Genomic DNA, 18,315 nt, shown 5'->3' with positions numbered 1-18,315 from the left:
CTTTTGACTTGTCTTTTTCTTTTTGGGCTGCCCTTCCCGCCCAAAACTTCAAAACTTCAAGACGCCCGTTTTCAACCTTCCCACGTTATCCAATCATTCCTTACTCGGGCGCACGCATACACATATTCTTATTACTTTGTCCTCTTTTTTTCGTTAATTTTAATTATATTTCTATTATAAATTGGTTATTATAATCCGAGTAGTTGCAGTCTCTCGTTCTGTCCCCTGCGATACCAATGGAACTTTGAAGGCCCACAGACTCATTCCGTCATCTGCGATACCAATGGAACCTTGCCTGCAGGGATTATTTCGCGGAGAGTTTTCGGAAATTTCAAAGGTCAAACGGCTAGTTGCGCTTTGCAAGTGGATTCTCAGAGTACTGCAAAGAAGAATAATTTAGGTAGACAGATACCTTTGCAGGGGAAAGAAGCCATTGATCGCCCTTCTTACAAGCAATTCCATAGCTACATGCACATTGCAATATAATGCATGCAATGGGATCTGAAAGCGCTATTGTCCTTCACCGTCACAAGAGTAGTTGCTGCTTCACCCCAACACTAGTCATTGCAACCTCTGCAACAGGCAGTCCATGGGCGCAGTTGTGGTGGATGCTGCGAAATCGGGGGTCAGGAGACTAAGAAGAGAAGATTACACCTACGTTAAACATGACAAAGTTTTCTCCAATTGGGCGGTATGCTTTAACCTTCATCTATCCGTCCTTATGATTTAGTTTTTCAATAGGCTACCGATATTCTTCTTCGTTCTGTTTTTTCCAGTTTTTTCTGAACTTTAGCTTGTAAAAATATTTTTCAGTGCATTTTCTGAGGGTTGTTGTATAGGCCTTTTGTGTTATCCATTCGCTTGCTGCAAATTTTATCTCTGTTTCTGCATTTGTCAAAAGGCCTTCGCTTGCACTCAAGAATTTGTTCTTATTTTGTTCTGTCTTCTATGTTTTTGTAAGTCTAGGCTAAAGTGATACGATATGAGTGCACCTCCATTAGTTGGAAATACCCACTTCAGATTTAAGCTATACAAATGAAGAAGTTTGGTTTCAGATCGTACATTTTTCTGAAGCAAAACGGTACATGGATGATTTGCAGTTTGTGAGGCATTGAGGATTTTTTCAAAGGCACAGGATATAGTCGTTTTGTTCCTTATATATGAATGGCAAAAGAGCCAGTTTAAGTTTTGTTTTGTTTTTTTAATGTATTTTCTATTTTGATCTGCGAAGCCTGCGCTCTAACAGATGTCAGGCAGTAATGTTCCCACCATGACTTGGAAAGTCCACACCAATCAGCTACAAGTTTTCAATGATTATGGTCTATCTGTTGACGACATCATTCATAGCAGTATCAATGAATGATAAAGGCCAGACCCATTAGTCTGTTTGCTTAGGAGGGAGGGGAGGCCCTACTCGTTTATTGTATTAAATGTGCTTAATGTTTGTGGGTAATCATGTAAATCCGCCGGAATTACGGCACAAAGTGTGTGTCTGGCAAAATGAACCTTGAACATTAATATTTAGGAAAGTAGATAGGATCCACTTTCCAAGACATCTTCCTATTGGAAAAAATGATTGCACCAAGAGAAATTAGCTGCTCTGTAGTTTGGGTGGGGGAGACCTTCAGCGCTCTATTCATATAATGATTGCACGAAGGGAAGCTAGCTGCTCTACAGTTTGGGTAGGGGAGATCTTCAACACTTTGTTCATGTGTACATGAGAAAGAAATGAAAAAAATTGCCAATATATTGTTTCCCTTAATTACCAAGTTTTGAGTGTTGTAGCTCGAAAGGTACTTCTAGTTTTGTGTCTTTTGTTAGAAACACCTTGATTTGCCTTGTTAGGAGCTTGCATTCGACATGTAGAGTGTTCATGCTAGTTGCACGCATATTGATGTGATGTGCGTGTAAGGCAAGCTAAATTTATGACTTGTACTTGAGTTAAAGTAAAGAAAACTAAAGATAGGATAGTTAACTAAAATAATGTTAGTTATCTTTATTTAACTTGACGAAGCTAATTTTGGTTGTCAATCTTAGCTTAAGAAAGTTATAAATTGAGCCTAATGTGAGGTGCTTAGACACAACAATAGCACAAGATTGAGAGAGACTTCTCAGTGAGTGTGTGCTGGGTTTGAGAGAATGCCGTGACGCTGGTGATCGGTATTGTATTTTCTCAGCTAGGCCATTATCCCTGGTACGGGAGCCCAAGTAAGTTTCATGATTAACTTATTAATGAAAAACTATTGATTGGGCGGAAATCTATTTATGTCTGTGTGACTCAGATCGAGTAATTTTTGCTTAGGCTATATTTTTTGTGTTAGGAATCTGGTTGTGTATTCGTTCTGTTTATAATTATTGGGAACTGAATACCAGATGCTGGGTTTGGAAAGTCTAACACCAAGTCAAAAAAAGAAACAAATCATTGAAGCATTATTTATGTTAGCTACCATATTTGAACCATTAGCTGTGTAATAAAACAAACATAGGTCCATCTTATCGTTCAATTTGTTATGTGTTGAGAAGGATAAAAAATTAGTATCCAACTTGATGTTTTTTTAACACTCTTGATTCTTAACAGATTTATAATTAAACTATTCTAGATTATGAGCTTACTCCTTAAACCTTATTTTGAGAATTTTCAATTTTATGTCCTTTCAATATACTAAATAAATAACATCGGTAGTATAATAAGAAGTGGGTTGGCATCATGATTCATAACACTCCCTTAGTAGGAGAATACAAATAAGATTATATGAGATTGTAAAAAATACATTAGAAAAAAAAAACCACAGTCAAAACACAAGGGACTCACCATCTTTAACGTTATGGCCCAAACAATTTAGTGGAGGGGCTATGTTATGAGCTCAATTTTCCCAAAAATCACTTTGTTTTCTTAGTTTGTATGTGGAATGCTCTTGGGTCCTCACAACATGTGGGAAGCACTTTCTATAGCCAGGGCAATCTCATGATCAATTGCTTCTTAACGATCTTCCTTGCCACCTGACTTCAAAGGCTTCACATGTTTCCTTCATAGTAGAGGTGCCATCGTGGTTGATTATGCTATAGGTAACTAAATGTCACTCCCTCACGCATCACACTTTTCAGTCTTATTCCCTCCCCTTGTAGATCACACCCTCCTAGCCCTCTTCAACCTAATTCCTCCACCCTTTCTCTATCATACCTACCTTTAGTGTCCTGTCTGCAACCATATTCTTTGATAGAAAATATGTTGACCCCTATGCCACTTGCCCCACTTTCCTTTAGTAATTGATCCCTTCCCTCCATCATTTCTTGTCCATTGAAGTGGCCTCAACCAAATATGGGTTTCTTTCCATGAATCTTTATGGGGCTACTCTCAACTCATACCTTAATGTCCATCTAGTAGTTCCCCATGCCTCCATGCTTGGCTTTTTCGCCATGAACTATTGGTTTCACGAGGAGGTGCAAACTCCATATAAGAACCTTTGTTTCTCTTTTAAATATGCCTCCCCTTTTCCCCACCTTTGGAAATCCCACTGTTGCCTCCTTTGACCTTTGACGTAAAAAGTGCCCTTTCCTTCCTTTGTGAAGACACAAACTTTGTGAGGCCCTCTGTTATTCTTTGAAAATCTTTTGGCATACCCTTTTCCTTTGACATACTATTCTCCCCTTGGATTTGGATCGCCAATCCATATTTTCTCATAAGTGTACCTTTATTATGTTTTAGTGTAGGGTCCTATCCATATCGCCTCATCTCTTCCTCTATCATCTTTTCTCCTTCGACAACATCAAGTGAATGGTCTATTGATAAGGAAAGCTTACAAGTCGAGTTCCTCACATATGGAATTCACTCTATTGACTCTCACATTGCTCATTTGTTTAATCATGTTTTTTGTTTTGCTTGGCTTGGTCCTAGCATATTATCCACTTGATTTTAAATTTGGGGCTAGCTTAGAACCAAATAATTATATAATCATCATGATTACACACACCTTCTCTAAGCTTTATGATTTAGTTATCATCAATGGCTTTCAAAGTAGCTTGATTGGAGGTACCTCATGGCTAGAGGACAAGCATGTTTCTCCCTAAGGTACTAGACTATTGATTGTATTTTCACACTTAGGGTCATTATTGAGGAGGGACGTCATTGCTCTTCAAAGCTTTTTTTCTTCTTTGTAGATTCTCAAAAAATGTTTGACATGGTCTTGAGAAAGGCTTTGTTTCAGACACTCCATAACATGGGCATTTTTGAGACCCTCTTGTCTTCCATCATGGGATTTTATGAGTTGGTTCTTGGTCATGTTTGTATATCCTACAACCTTTCCGATTTCATTCAAACCACCATTGGGGTTAAGATGATGTGTCCCCTATTATTGACTCTCTTTAGGATCAACATAGATGAGATGGAGTCTTTTCCTTAAAAGCATATTTAGGGCAATGATAGTTGTGTTCTACACCTTGTGTTGATATATATGCTTATTTGTATAGATTATTTGATCCTTCTAGTCTCCTCCCTTGAAGACCCATAGAGAAATATCGATGCTTTATCTAGTTTGTATGATCTTTGATAGTTGAAATTTAACTTGGTTAAAATGAAGGTTATGTTCTACAATGCATTGAAGCATGCTCTATTTGATTACCAGTTCTACTTCTAGGGCAAGTGATCAAGATCGCTACAATGTACACATATTCGGGGGTTTAGTGCACCGGGCCACACTTTGGCTTGTGATACAATCATTTGCACTTCCAAGTCATCTCGTCCAAGATGCACCTTGCAGACACAATCATGAAACCCACAATCCTTTATGGCTTCAAGGTTTTAGGATCAAGTTTTCTTTAAATTGATTGGGCTAAAATAGAGTTAGTGGCATCATCTAATGCAAATTGATCGTTTCTAGCCCATTGTTTAGGTAGAATTTGTGACACAACCTCTTCACCTTGAGGCTTCCTTCTAATTGGTCTTGTTCCTTAACAAAGTTTTGTTTTTTGGAGACTCGACCTCAGGGAGGGATCAATGCCCCTATTTAGCACTTTGTTCCTTAGAGGCCATTACCTCAACTAAACCCCCAGGTATGTGTTTGATGTTGATTTGTAGAGAGCTCTCGATTACTTAAGTCTGCAACCATCTCTCTAGACCATTTTCAAACACCCCCTATCCTTTAGGTACTCCCTAGATGGACCACATCACCTTATGTTGTGTAAATTGAACTTGAACTGAGCAGTCATAAAGGATATTATAGATAGTATATATAGGGCCTAGATTGCACATGTTGAGGATCTTGGCCCAAAGAGGGTCTTCTACTCTGAGCACTTTTTAAAACTGAAACATGGCCTTATAATACAACCTCCTTACACATGCGAACATTCAATGCATTCTGTTTAGGTTAGCTCCCACACACTTCGGATTGAGACAAAGCACCACATCTCATGGTTGGATAGGGGTTTGTAAGCTATGTCACTTAACTCAAATTCAGAGGAGTATGTCATTTTTTGTTGTCTCATCTACTATGCAATCAAAGTTAGATACTATTGCCTATTTCGAAACATAGGGAGTTCCCTTTCCACTTTTTCTTGCTACCTTGACTAGAGATTACTTGCTCTCTCCATGTGAGAAGATTTTAATCATAGATCCTAGTCTTTATAGGTCCCATCACATACAAAGGCCTTTAGGAGGTTCTCCTCATATGTCTTGATTGTCTCTTCTAATACTAGCAACATGTTACACGTAGAGATCTAGCATACTCTAGATTCTAGATTAGTGAGATCTCGAGTCTCTTGTTGACCCCCACTTGGGTGGTGGATCAACATCCTTGAGACCCATTAAGAGCTATTATAAATGAAGTATTTTTAGGAGTTTCAAAATAGTATCTTCTTTGAAATCTTGGGTCGAGATGAAGTGTAATGAGCTATAATTTGTTTAACATTGCTATAAATTTCAAGTTTTAAAAATTATAATGTCAAAGGTAATTCCAAAGAACTTGAATATTTGACTCGACTTTATTTGGGATCCTCCTTACTAGCTAGGCCAATAAGGCTTAGGCTTAGGGATTTATAGGTAGCATTAGGGGATTACCATTGAATTTTGAAAAATAACCTTGTAAAAACATACTATCATTTCAAAAAATGTGTGCCCATGGTATCCATGTAGATATAACTTCATAGAAAAAACGTTTATTAAAATTGGCCATTCTTTCCTTCTAATTGGATTTTAACACAATACAACTTTATAACTCAACATATACAACTTACATGATGATGTTCAAGTAGACTATCATCAATATAATTTCCACGATGAATGCTTAGGAATGACACACCAAATATGAACACAATGGAGGTTGGTTGATGTAAATGAAGCTAAATGTTATATCAAGTGTTGTGGGTAAATTGCAATTTGAAAAAGCCTTGCAAGGATAGAATGCAAGCAATCACGAAACATGGTAGACTTGCAAGATTAGGTTGTGTGCATAAAGAGATAAATAGGAACTATAAACACAATTTGTGGGTATCATAGATTTGTGGATGTTAAGTTTTGTGGACATATGGCTAGTTAGTAGTTAATTTTTTTTGCAGATTAGCATGGATGTAGAGCCATGAAGATAGTTGTGGATTAGCATATGGAAATGGTGTGATATGGGAGCTTTGAGCATTTATGAAGCTACGTGTTACAAAGAAAGTTGTGGGTAAGCGGTAGTTTGCAAAAGCCTCATGAGGATGGAATGTAGGCAATTATGGATCATGGAATATTTGCATGTTAGAAAATCAGAAAGGCAGAAAGATTTTCTTATCTTGCTAATTACTTGTGATTTCTTTGTAATCTTAATAACTTCTTTTATCTTCTTATCATCAAGCAACTACCAAAACATAAATGCATGAAGATCAAAACAACAAGGAGACAGGATGTAGGCTCTCAGCGAGGGCAAAACCCCTCTTCTAAGGGAAAACCCAAAAAATCTCTTCTCTTCCTTTAGAACCAAATCAAATGAGACAACCAAGACACTTTGACCAAGACAAAGAGCTCCTCCAATCCACCAAGTCAACCTCCCAGGATAGTCTTTCCAAGATGACAATGATCAACTTCTATTCAACAAGAGTCAACCTTCTTTAAAATTGCAACAATCACAGATTTCAGCCTCCTGCATAAAGATTTCGGCCTCTACTGCAGACCTGCAATTTCGGCCCCTTCTTGCAACCCAGAATCTCGCACGTGTGAGCTAGAATCAAGAGAAAATGAACTCCTTTCCTTTGCTAGGGTTCCTCCTTCCTTCACTAAGGTTTCTTCTTCTTCAAGCCTTTGTCACCTCCTTTTCTTACCTTCGTACTTCTTTTCAATTGCAGATCAAACTCTTCTTGGTTGGATGCTCAAATAGGTTGAGTGCATTGCTAATATATAGTCTTTTTGTGTGGTCGAATTCCCTTTATAAGGCCAACTTGGTGGAGGAGCCATAAAATACATTTTTGACTCAAAATATAAATTTCCTCTTTGATACAATAAACTCAAGAATGGTCTAATACAAGATGACAAGGACTACGACTCATGACACAAACCCTAGAAGCACTCAATGGGTGCTTTGACCTAGAAACAAAATAAAATGAGCACGAATCCGATGCTTATAAATAAATTTTCTTTTACAATAAGTTTTCTTTTTCTTTTACATCAAATATACAATATCAAGAGTACATGAATCATTATTAAGACCGAACCTAGTTATATTTCTCAACACTCCCTCTTAACTAGGGAGGTATTCATAATTGTTCAATCGGTACAAGGTTGACCTCAATTTGAAATGTTCCAAGAAGAGTACAACAACATATACAATGCTAGGGATACCAAAACTGCCAAGGTATCCTCCCAACAAGGACTAAGGTGTCATCAAGGCAACTTGCCACTATAGGTACCATCATGCTACAACCTTGGTATCAATCCAACTGGATATAGATACCATCTAGGCCTCCATGCCAAGAAACCAACCCTCATAGGGATCTAGATATCATCAAGGTCAAACGCTAAAACGAAGCTCTATAAGACCAAGATACCCTCCCACACCGGGTTCTTGACATCATCAAGGCCAAATTATAACTGAGATCTCAACACCAACCAGGCTAATATGTCCTCCCAAGTACCATCATACGGGCAACTTATGGTACTTATCTCTCCCTCTCAACCAAATCAGAAATATCCACCAATCCAAATATACAAACTTCTCAGGGAGAGATCAACACATCAGCTACTTGTTCATCCATCTATACAGATTGTAGTCTCATGACCCCAATCAATTCCAATATATTGGTTCTTATTATCGATATGCTAGCACAATCTCTGGGGTCCTCAACCATTCTGATGCTATTTAGGTCATTACAATATCCAAACAAATCTTGACTAGATCTGAGTGCTGGAAGGTCAGATCTGAAAGAAGAAAGTCAGATCTGAGTGCTGGAAGATTAGATCTGAAAGAAGAAAGTCAGATCTGAGTTCTGGAAGGTCAGATCTGCAAGAAAAAAGTTAGATCTATGATATGGAGAAGCAGATCTAGCAGATTGAGAAGCTGTAGCGTGATTGTACAGGGATTGGTTGCCAAGGACAACAACATTCCGAGGACCTTGAACTGAAGGCACTAGCTTAGGTATGCATTTGATTTATTGGGGAGTATCTAGAGGGAGGAGGCGAGTCCAATGAGATACCAACAGACTCTAAAAAGGAGATTGTTGCAAATCATTACCAAGCACGACCTGGGTAGTTCGCTAAAGCAATGGACTTTGATGAACAGTAGGCTATGTATGGATACTGGTCTTGCCCATTTGCTATGTTAGTGAAACTCCGAACCCGATGTAAATTCTCTTGGGTTGCCCTTAAGCACACCAATGTTTGATACAATCTGATTGTTTTTCTTGTTGGGGATACAAGTTACTGTTGGGATTGTCTTTGAGTGAGGGTTTGAAGCTTGGAAGTTTGTAGCTGATTGGAGCATGGTTGCAGTCAGTTGCTAAGGTTTGGTGTCTATCTTGAGTCTCCAATCTTGAATGGTATGATGCATCATAATTTGCTTGACGAGGTGGCATCGACAATAGCATCTTCAAGTGGAGATGGCATCAATGTTGCCAATTTTGTAGAGGATGAAACTGATAATGTACAGCTTCATAACATGGATGAAGATATTTTTGATGATATGCAATTGTAATTTGTAATGAGGTTATGAACATTGGATGTGATAGTAGGACACTCATTTTGCAATTTGCATGTATTTGTTAATATATGTTTACATTGTACAACTTAGTATGATACAGGATAGTAGTGATGATGAACTACAATGGTAACTGTCTTTTAGGCTTCAAACTGACAACTGATATTCAAAAAATTTTCGTGTCATGTCTTTTCCCCTTAAAGATGAAAATATATATTTATGTCGCTCTGCTGGATCGTATCTGGCCTTTCTGAAAATTTCCATATTTGTTCCCCCTGTTTTCTGTCTCCTTTTCTGTTTCTGATTATATTGCTGCAGATCTGATTTGATAAATGATTTATTAGAGGGTTTAACCAAAATGTATTCTGTTATGACATAGACCATAAAAGGTATTCTGTTATGACATAGACTACGGAATTTGTTATGATTAATTTTGTACCTTACACGTGATCTTTCTGTGTCATTCTTTAATGAATTTATTTCCTGTAAATAGATTGCATGGTAATTTCTGATTGTGGGTGTCTCATTAGGTTCTCATTGGACCATCTGACTGGGAAGACCATCATTTGGGCAAAGAGGGATCAGAGAAATACAGGATACATAATCTTCCATCTAGCTGCTCTGTTCCTGGTCTCTATGAGCTTGGGATAGCTGCACCTCGTTCCCTTTCAGGACGCAAAATCAAGCGTCGACATGTCATAGTGGTTTATCTTGGACAGGCTGAGAATGTTAGAACTAGGCTTCAACATTATGGTCAGGCTGGCTCTCATTTGGAGGCAAATGGATCTTTCTTCCTGCATCAAAAGTCGGAGTCATCCTCCCATCAACAAAATAAAAGTTCAAATGATGTTTATGTCCAGCAAGGTCCAGGATTGTTTACAGAGACCTTTTCCAAGGGATTTTCAATCGTGTTTAGATGGGCGTCGGTAAGTATATTCAGATTCTTTGCCTAGCAAATGATGTAAATATCGATACTGAACTTTATATTCAGATGGAATCAAATTCAGTCTTCCTACCTCCAAAATTCCTATAAAATGGAAAATTCTAAATAAATAAACGAAATTAGAAAATTAGCTTGCAGACAGATAGCAGATTATTGCAATTGAGACTGGGCCATATTGAAGGAACAAATCTAATTGGTTAGTTTCCTGCATTCTTTGCCGGTATACTCACTTGTTTACATTTTTAGCTTGTATCTTTATTCTCTTTTCCTTGCTTGCTTGTTTCATATATATTTTGTAGAGTTGTCTAGCAAAAACCCTTGTCTTTTGTGTCGGTTTTAACTCTGTGCAGTCCCATGAACCTTGATGGTTATTCGTAGACATTAACATTATTTGAATCACAATGTTCGTCCAATCTCTACCAATCGAAGGCTTTCATCTTTTTCCAGTAAAATCTACTCATTGAAGACCTTAAAGAACACAAGTTCACTTCAGCTTTTCTCATTGTTGCTACAGCATAATAAATGACTTTACAAGTGATATTAAAAAGAAATCTAAGCTCAGAAATGAGTCAGTCATCCACAAAGTTTTGGATAGTTTTTGTGGAACATTAACAGTTTGAAAATTCCCCTATAGAACATGATACAAACCAAGCAGATGCTCATGGATTCCATTAAAGATCACTTGATCCGTCTCAAATCTGAGAAGAGCAATACTAAGGAGATGTTTGATGTAATAGTAAGCCTCTACCAAAGGCCAACAAGAGGAGACAAGAGGAGACTTGGTTGAAGTCAAAGGCCAAGAAGGGTGGTGATGAGAACCTGGCCCTATTAGGTCAGATGAAGAAGGGCAAAGAAAAAGGTTCTACTAATTGTAAGGATAAGGGAAAGAGTGAGAAGTCAGCCTCGTAGTTAAGAAAGGACTCGAATAAAATCAAGTTCTTTATTTGTTATAAGTTTGGACATTATGCATCACAATATCATGGAAAAGAAGGGAAAATGGTAGCAACAGTAGAAGTAGGTTGCAAACTCAATAGAAATTCAGATGAACGATTTTGCTGCTAAGTTTGAGAAACAATTCTTATTGGTATTTTGTCTTTCTACTTGCCTAAATCCATCTTAACTTTGGATCTATCAAGTGTCGAGAGGGATCAAATCTCTCAAGGTGCAATATAATATTTCTTCTCCATGTCTTTAAATAGGCTATATTACATAAGAATACCATTGGAAGAACCATGGATTGTCAAAACTTGGAGCCAAAAAATTTCAAATAGTAATTTTTTGTTTGTTTTTTGTTGTTGTAATTTAATTATTATTATTATTATTTTATTATGTAATTTCACCAGGTCAAAATATTTACATAACATAACATAACAGGGTATTGCGACATCTTTTCCATATTGGGACGAAGAGTGCCTCTCGGCATAATTAACTTACCGGCCTAGATCCATCTTAACTTTAGATCTATGAAGTGTTGAGAGGGATCAAATCTCTTTTCACTCTAAAATAGGTTTGCACCTCAAGAGATTTGATCCTTATTGATCTGGAATTAAGATGGATCTAGGTTGAGTTTAGACACACACACGCGTGCACACACACACACAACTTACACAAAAATACCATTGGAAAGAGCCCAAAAACTACCAACAGTAAATTGACTATTTTACCTCAATTTTATTTTAATTATTATTATTATTATTATTTATTTTTATTTTCATGTAATTTGATCGAGTTAAAATGTTTAGATTACATAACATAACATAATAGGACATTACAACATCTCTCCAGCCCAATATGTAAGATATGTTGTAATGTCTCGTTATGTTATGTAATATAAACATTTTAAGTGGTCAAATTACATGAAAATAAAAAATAAAATTATATATATGTGTGTGTGAATTAATAAATTTTGTATTGCTAAAAAAACTAGATTACATACATATCAAATGGCTCATAGAGGGAGCACAAATCATTGTTAATTTTAGGTATGTTCTATTCTTAGAGCAATTTATTTCAATTTTCACAGTTAGCTCAATATCTTTTCCAGATTAGCAATCACACCAGCATTAAAGTAAACTGCAGATAGAACATAAACATAAATCACAGAAGACAAGCCAAGACAAGAGGACACAAGATGTGGTGCTAGCCAGGGACAAACCCGAATGTGGGGAAACCCTTGATCAATTCTTCTTATATGTTCTTCAATAGTTCAGCAGAGAGAGAGATAGTATGTTTACAATAGAAGTCAACATTTTGACTTATCTAGATAAGAGCATAGATCATCTCTAAGAAGATGATACATGAGATCAGTTGAAGACATGCTGCTTCAACTGATTCTCCAAAGTGATTCATTCACTTATCGTTGTGCTGCATTTCGTCATCATGCTACACCTCACTGCGCTGCACCATGCTGCACCCATCATCACTATGTTGCATCTCATCACGCTTCATTAATCATGAGTGTACCCATCACTGTATTGCATTATGTGCCATTGCTGCACCATGTTGCCATACTGACCTATGTGTTGGTTGCATCTTGCTTGCTTGTTGTCCCTAGCTTGCTCGTTGTCCTTAGCATGCTTGCTGTTGCATGTTAGCTGTCCCTTGCATGCCAGCTGTAACATTGCATGCTTGGTGTATTTGCTGCTAAGTACCATACAACTGTCCCAATGTTAGTTAGTTTTCCTTTGCATGCTGCTCTCCTTCGGAGACAGATGCTTTGGCTGTTCCGACAGTTCTGACTGTTCTCGGCAGTTCTGGCAGTTCCCACTGTTCTCGACAGTTCCAACAGTTCTCAGCAGTTCCGAAAGTTCTGGCAATTCCGGCTGTTCTTGGTAGTTCCGGCAATTTTGGCAATTCCGGCAGTTTCGACAATTCTGGTTGTCCCAGGGAGTTCCGGCTTCTACCCTCTGCATCAGCTTTCCTGCCTGTTCCGGGACAGTTTTGACAATTCCAGCAATTCCGACAGTTCCTGCAATTCCGGCAATTCCGACTGTTCCCGGCAATTCCGGTAGTTCCGGCAATTTTGGTTGTTCCCAACAGTTTTGGCAGTTTTGGTAATTCCTGCTGTTCCCAGCAGTTCCAACAGTTTCAACAGTTCCGACAATTCCGGTTGTTCCTAGTAGTTCCAACAATTCCATGATTAGCATTTTAATGTTTATTAATATTGATTTTTTAATTTATGCTATATTCATTTAAAAATTAATATTTGTATATATAGACACACCTCATGGTGAACCTCGTTGAAATCTCATTAAGAAAAACTCGAACTCAAACCAAACATAATCGTTACTGAACCTAAACTCGAATCTTAACCATGTGACTTAGATTGGGACAGAGGTATTTGGTTTTGTGTGCAATGGAATTTTGAATGATGACGTGGTGGTGGTAGTAAAGAAGCTATCTACTAAGTCAAATCAAGGTGTTCATGCCTATGTAACTAAGATAGCTCTTATCTATGATATCGAATACAAAAATCTCGTTAAGCTACATGGATGTTGTGCAGAAGAAAATTAACAAATTTCGGCCTATGACTACCTTGACAGCAATAGCATTGCCCATGTGACTTAGATTGGGACAGAGGTATTTGGTTTTGTGTGCAAGGGAATTTTGAATGATGATGTGGTGGTGGCAGTAAAGAAGCTATCTACTAAGTCAATTCAAGGTGTTCATGCCTATATAACTAAGATAGCTCTTATCTATGCTATCGAATATAAAAATATCGTTAAGCTACATGGATGTTGTGTAGAAGAAAATTAACAAATTTTGGCCTATGACTACCTTGACAGCAATAGCATTGCCCATTTGATAAAATTGCAATAAATATAGGTTGGCTAATATGGTCCAAAATTTATATTGATATGGTGTACTCTCCTGAGGGATACTAAAGTTAACAATATATTCTTCAATGAATATCTGAATCCTAAGATTGCGGAGGTTGGTCAAGTTAAACTTTCCCAAATAATATTACTCATATCAATATATATGTTGCTTGAACAATTGGTTATTAGGTTTTTGAATATGCCGTGCATGGCCAGTTGACAAAGAAAGTAGATGTCTATAGTTTTGGAGTACTTATGCTTGAAATTCTTAGTAGCCGAAACAACAGAGATATAAATGCGAGACATTTTGTCCTATTTCTTTTCTCCATAACCCCATCCTACTGAGATGTATATATTAGGAAATTGTCTCTAGATACCTCCATTGCAAAATTCTCTAAACTCATTAGAGTGATTCTCCCCACCATTTTCTAAATGGAGTACCTTTATATTTATACCAACATTTTATTTTCCACTGCTGTCTTAAATACCTTACACTTGACGAATGCGTTGGATTTCTTCGTAAAAAAGTGAACCCACCTCTTCTTAGAGAAATCATCAATGAAATGTAAAAATTACATTGAACCAGAATTTGTGGTTGACTTGATATGATCACAAATGTTAGAGTAGGCAAGCTCCAACACTGCCGTATCTCCCCAAACCTTTCCTTCAGAAACCAATTTTCGTTTCTTTCTAACTAAGCAAGTGTACAAATATACTCCTTTTTCTACCTAATTGACAATACAAACACCGTTTTGCACTTAGCCAATAAATATACTGATGATTCATGTGTCTAGTTGTGTCCGAAATTTCACCTACCTAATTGAAATTTTTATCACATTGAGTCCCCTTGAGGTAGCTCTCTGCCTTCCTAAAATATCCCCCACAAAGTATAGTGATTTTTATCACCAAGGGGTAGGTTTGTGGTTTTCCCTAGTAAGTCTTTGCTTTAGTGTTGGAGGTTTCTTTCGAAATATTATAAAATATCCTTTAGCCAAGAGCCTTATTCTAAACTTTTATGCATTAGGGAGCATTATTAAAGTGCTAGTAGTTCTAGTGTGGGTGGAACCCGCTTTGTAGATCTATAGCCACATCAATGGATGGGATCATTGCAGGTTGCAAAGGTCCATGATTTGGATTGTGCCACTTTTATAATCCAGACAAATCATACGAAGGCCATGCCCTCGACTTGTCTTGGCCTAAGGGTTATATGGCTATCGGTGCTATTATTGGTTGTGATATGTATGTGCACCATCGACCCTTCATTCTGTCAATGATCAGGATCTCTCTGCCTTTAAAACCCCTTCGCTTCCTAACAGACTACTCTATAAGTTGCACCAATGGGGTTGTCCACTGGGTGGCATTGCTTGGCTTTGACTCGATTATACTTCGGGTTAATTCCGCATCGTTGGTCTCATTTGAGATCAAGAGCTAGGATTGTCAGCTGCACAGATCAGAGATAGCACATGGCCTAAATAATTTTTAGGGATCCATAATTGATTCTGTCGAATATTTTGGTCGGAGATTCAACCCAAAACCAAGATCTCCACATGGCATTATTACTAACACTCACCCACATTCTTACAATTTACTTAGACCAATTGCTACTATGAAGGTGCAGGGATTTAATTGTAAGAAATGCACGAGCCAGATGAAAAACCTTGAAAATAATCAATAACGACCTCTAATCTCCATTCCCTTCAGTTTTAAGGTGAATTGAGTTATTGTACTTTCGTAGAGCAGGCCGAGTCACCTTAAGAGGAATACAGATTGCTTGCTGTAGACGGAGAAAATACAAAGGTTGTCATTGTCTGCCAGAATACAATGAGATGATTTCTGTCTATCCTGTTTAACACTCAGGAAAATCTTCCGCTGAATGGAACAATATCTCAGTTGAGACTTGACATAATGTGCTAGTCTATTATAAGTGGAACTGTCTCCAATTGACACAGATTACCTTTCGTTTGAGACACAATTATCTCTTGCAAACCATTTTTTCTTGATAATTGATTAAAGTTCCTTTCTAGAGATGCAAATATCAGTCTGTGATAAAAAGTGTTTATTCACTTTCCTAGGAACTACGGGGCTCTTTGATGTCCAGGTATATCTCTCTCTTTTTTAACGGGCATACACAGGTATTTGCGATTGGAGGTGCATAATGGACTGGAGTTTTTTATTAAAATGTTTGAATTTGTAAATATTGTTTATGTTTACTTTTATATCTAAATCATTTCCCTCCTTTACCTTATTTAGGTATATTCGTGGTAATTGCTTAAAATTTATGCCCGTACTGAAATATCTCTACTTTCCTGGCATTCTTTTCATGAAAGCGAACGCATGTTTCAAGAGCATTGTTGTTTGTGTCTACAGATGGACACGAAGGCCGAAGCAGAAAAAGCTGAAGCGCAGCTGCTGAAGGTGTTTGATTATGCTTGGAATAGAGGTGGAAATGCTGCCAGGCGTCCTCATGATGTGCTTTTGAAGTTAGAAAAGTTGAGTTCACAGACAACGCTTGAATCACTACAAAGACTCATCGTTCAAAAGAAATGTCTCCTTTTTGGCAAGAAAGTAGGAATAAGAATTGACGGGAAGAAGCCCGCACATACAGAAAAAGTGAATGAACGGAACACAATACCAAGGATCATTTTTGGGGCATTAACATTTACAAGAAACCGCCCTCATTCATTATCTAAAAATGGAAGCATAGCCGACACAAGAAGAAATATATGTGGTGCACTTCAAGAGGATGGAACCATTTGTACAGCTACCCCTCTTAAAAGCAGAAAACGGTGTCCTGATCACAAGGGACAAAAAGGCCAGAAAGAGAAAAATTTATCAAAAATTAACATCAGTGCAAACGTTGAATCAAAGAACCAAGGAGTTGGGGAACATGAAAATGAATATAGATATTGTGGAGTCCTTCTTAAAGATGGATCAACATGCAAGATTATACCCGATAAGGGCAGAAAGCGGTGTAATATCCACAAGGGGATGCGCATTCCTGGCCAGGCAAAATAAGCATTTTTATCTGGATCAGAAAGTGTTGATGTTCCAGAAATCAGATGTTAGAATGCAGAAGAGAAATTACCTACTCTAAGAATGTAATCATACTCTAGATTGCTGGTTCCATCTTCCCTGAATAAAGTAGATATTAGCCCGAGCCCAGGCAAGATGATAGCCTGGTTTAAAATGTTTCACTTGTTACCATGCTTTCTGAGATTCCAGTTTCTGTCAATTGGCTGGGACATAGATTGGTTCCTGCTTGTAAAGTATCCGTCTCCAATAGAAAGAAAAGCAATCCTGTTGTGCCAAGCTGAAAAATTGCATTAAATAGTTGGTGTGACTACTGTTTATTTCCTATGTCAATTGTAAACTATTTGGTTTATTTGAGCAATCTGTTTTTAGAATCTCAGAAAGCATGATTTACCATGGATAACAAGTAGAACATTTAAAAGGAAGATGGACCCAGTAATCTAGGTATGATTACATCCTTAGAGTAGTTTTTAGAATCTCAGTCAGTTGTTAGAGATTGGAAATAGTTTTACCATTCGCAAGGACTTCTCAGGTGTCTTCTGAGATATTTCTATCAGTGTGTCTTCAATTTTGTATTCGCAGATTGTTTAATGATACTTTATTTGTGCTATGAGATATCCTGCAATGTGCAAGCATTTATACATCAAGCTTGTAGGTTATTCGACATTTCATGCCGCTTAACAGTGTGTTTGCTAGCACCATGTTCCTCATATATTGCTCTAACTTCCAATGTTGGGTAATAATTTGCATCCTGCGTGCATTGCATTGATATAAAAAAACTGGAGATTCATTAGCATTTGATCACCATCTCTTATAAAATTGATAATAATGAACTAAATATCCTCATGGAAGATTTGGGTTGGCTTTCGATTTTGAGATATTAGTAAGGTATAAGTGTAACATGTGAATTTCATGTTCCATTTTGTCCTATATTTGGACATTTAGTGGCTGAGTGCTTATTCTAGCTCAAATGCAATGAACTATTAGTGGTTGGGTGCTTATTCTAGCTCAAGTACAATGAACGATCGATGTGATATAATTACAGTGTGTTGTGTGTCAAGTGATAAATAAATATAAACTTCAGTATTGTGAATCGTTTTCATTTTCTCTAATATAATTTACATTTCCATGGTCCTTTTCATCTCTTATCCGATGTCTCAGGCGATTTATTTATCCATATGATCTGAAAATAAAAAATCATAATACAGTGAAGAAGTGTTGGAAGGGAGTGACCTTCAAATTTATAGTTTCAAAGCATCATTATCATTGGATCCTTCAAATTCTGCATGAGTACCATGCAGATGTTGATGGACCATATCCCTCATATCCCTCACTGATCCTTGGTGTTTAGAGTGTATTTGAATTT

At 37.4% G+C, this 18,315-nt stretch overlaps 1 protein-coding gene across 2 annotated transcripts; it reads left to right on the top strand.

Annotated features, from left to right (window-relative positions):
- The first annotated feature begins 172 nt into the window (after positions 1–172).
- Positions 173–17,276, top strand: LOC149261886 (protein EFFECTOR OF TRANSCRIPTION 2-like). 2 transcript variants are annotated; one of them, XM_089382512.1, is made up of 3 exons: positions 173–691; positions 9,689–10,084; positions 16,287–17,276. In XM_089382512.1, exons 1-3 carry the CDS (start codon positions 590–592, stop codon positions 16,932–16,934), a joined length of 1,146 nt encoding a protein of 381 aa, XP_089238638.1. In that variant the 5' UTR covers positions 173–589; the 3' UTR covers positions 16,935–17,276. The 2 variants fall into 2 exon arrangements, with proteins under 2 accessions (XP_089238638.1, XP_089238643.1); XM_089382517.1 differs by lacking the exon at positions 173–691 and adding an exon at positions 8,974–9,104.
- The last annotated feature ends 1,039 nt before the right edge of the window (positions 17,277–18,315 follow it).

This window comes from Pinus tabuliformis, chromosome 6 (genome assembly GCF_031772625.1).
Source record: "Pinus tabuliformis cultivar Carrire ecotype Pingquan chromosome 6, CPIR1, whole genome shotgun sequence".
NCBI lineage: Eukaryota > Viridiplantae > Streptophyta > Pinopsida > Pinales > Pinaceae > Pinus > Pinus tabuliformis.
This window is presented reverse-complemented; position numbering and strand designations above follow the sequence as displayed.

Bases quoted from the DNA above. Each gene is read 5' to 3' on its own strand.
- LOC149261886 (XM_089382512.1), top strand. From the start codon at position 590: ATGGGCGCAGTTGTGGTGGATGCTGCGAAATCGGGGGTCAGGAGACTA. The intron at 692-9,688 runs GTATGCTTTAAC...GTGTCTCATTAG, and splicing joins AAGTTTTCTCCAATTGGGCG to GTTCTCATTGGACCATCTGA. The intron at 10,085-16,286 runs GTAAGTATATTC...TTGTGTCTACAG, and splicing joins TCGTGTTTAGATGGGCGTCG to ATGGACACGAAGGCCGAAGC.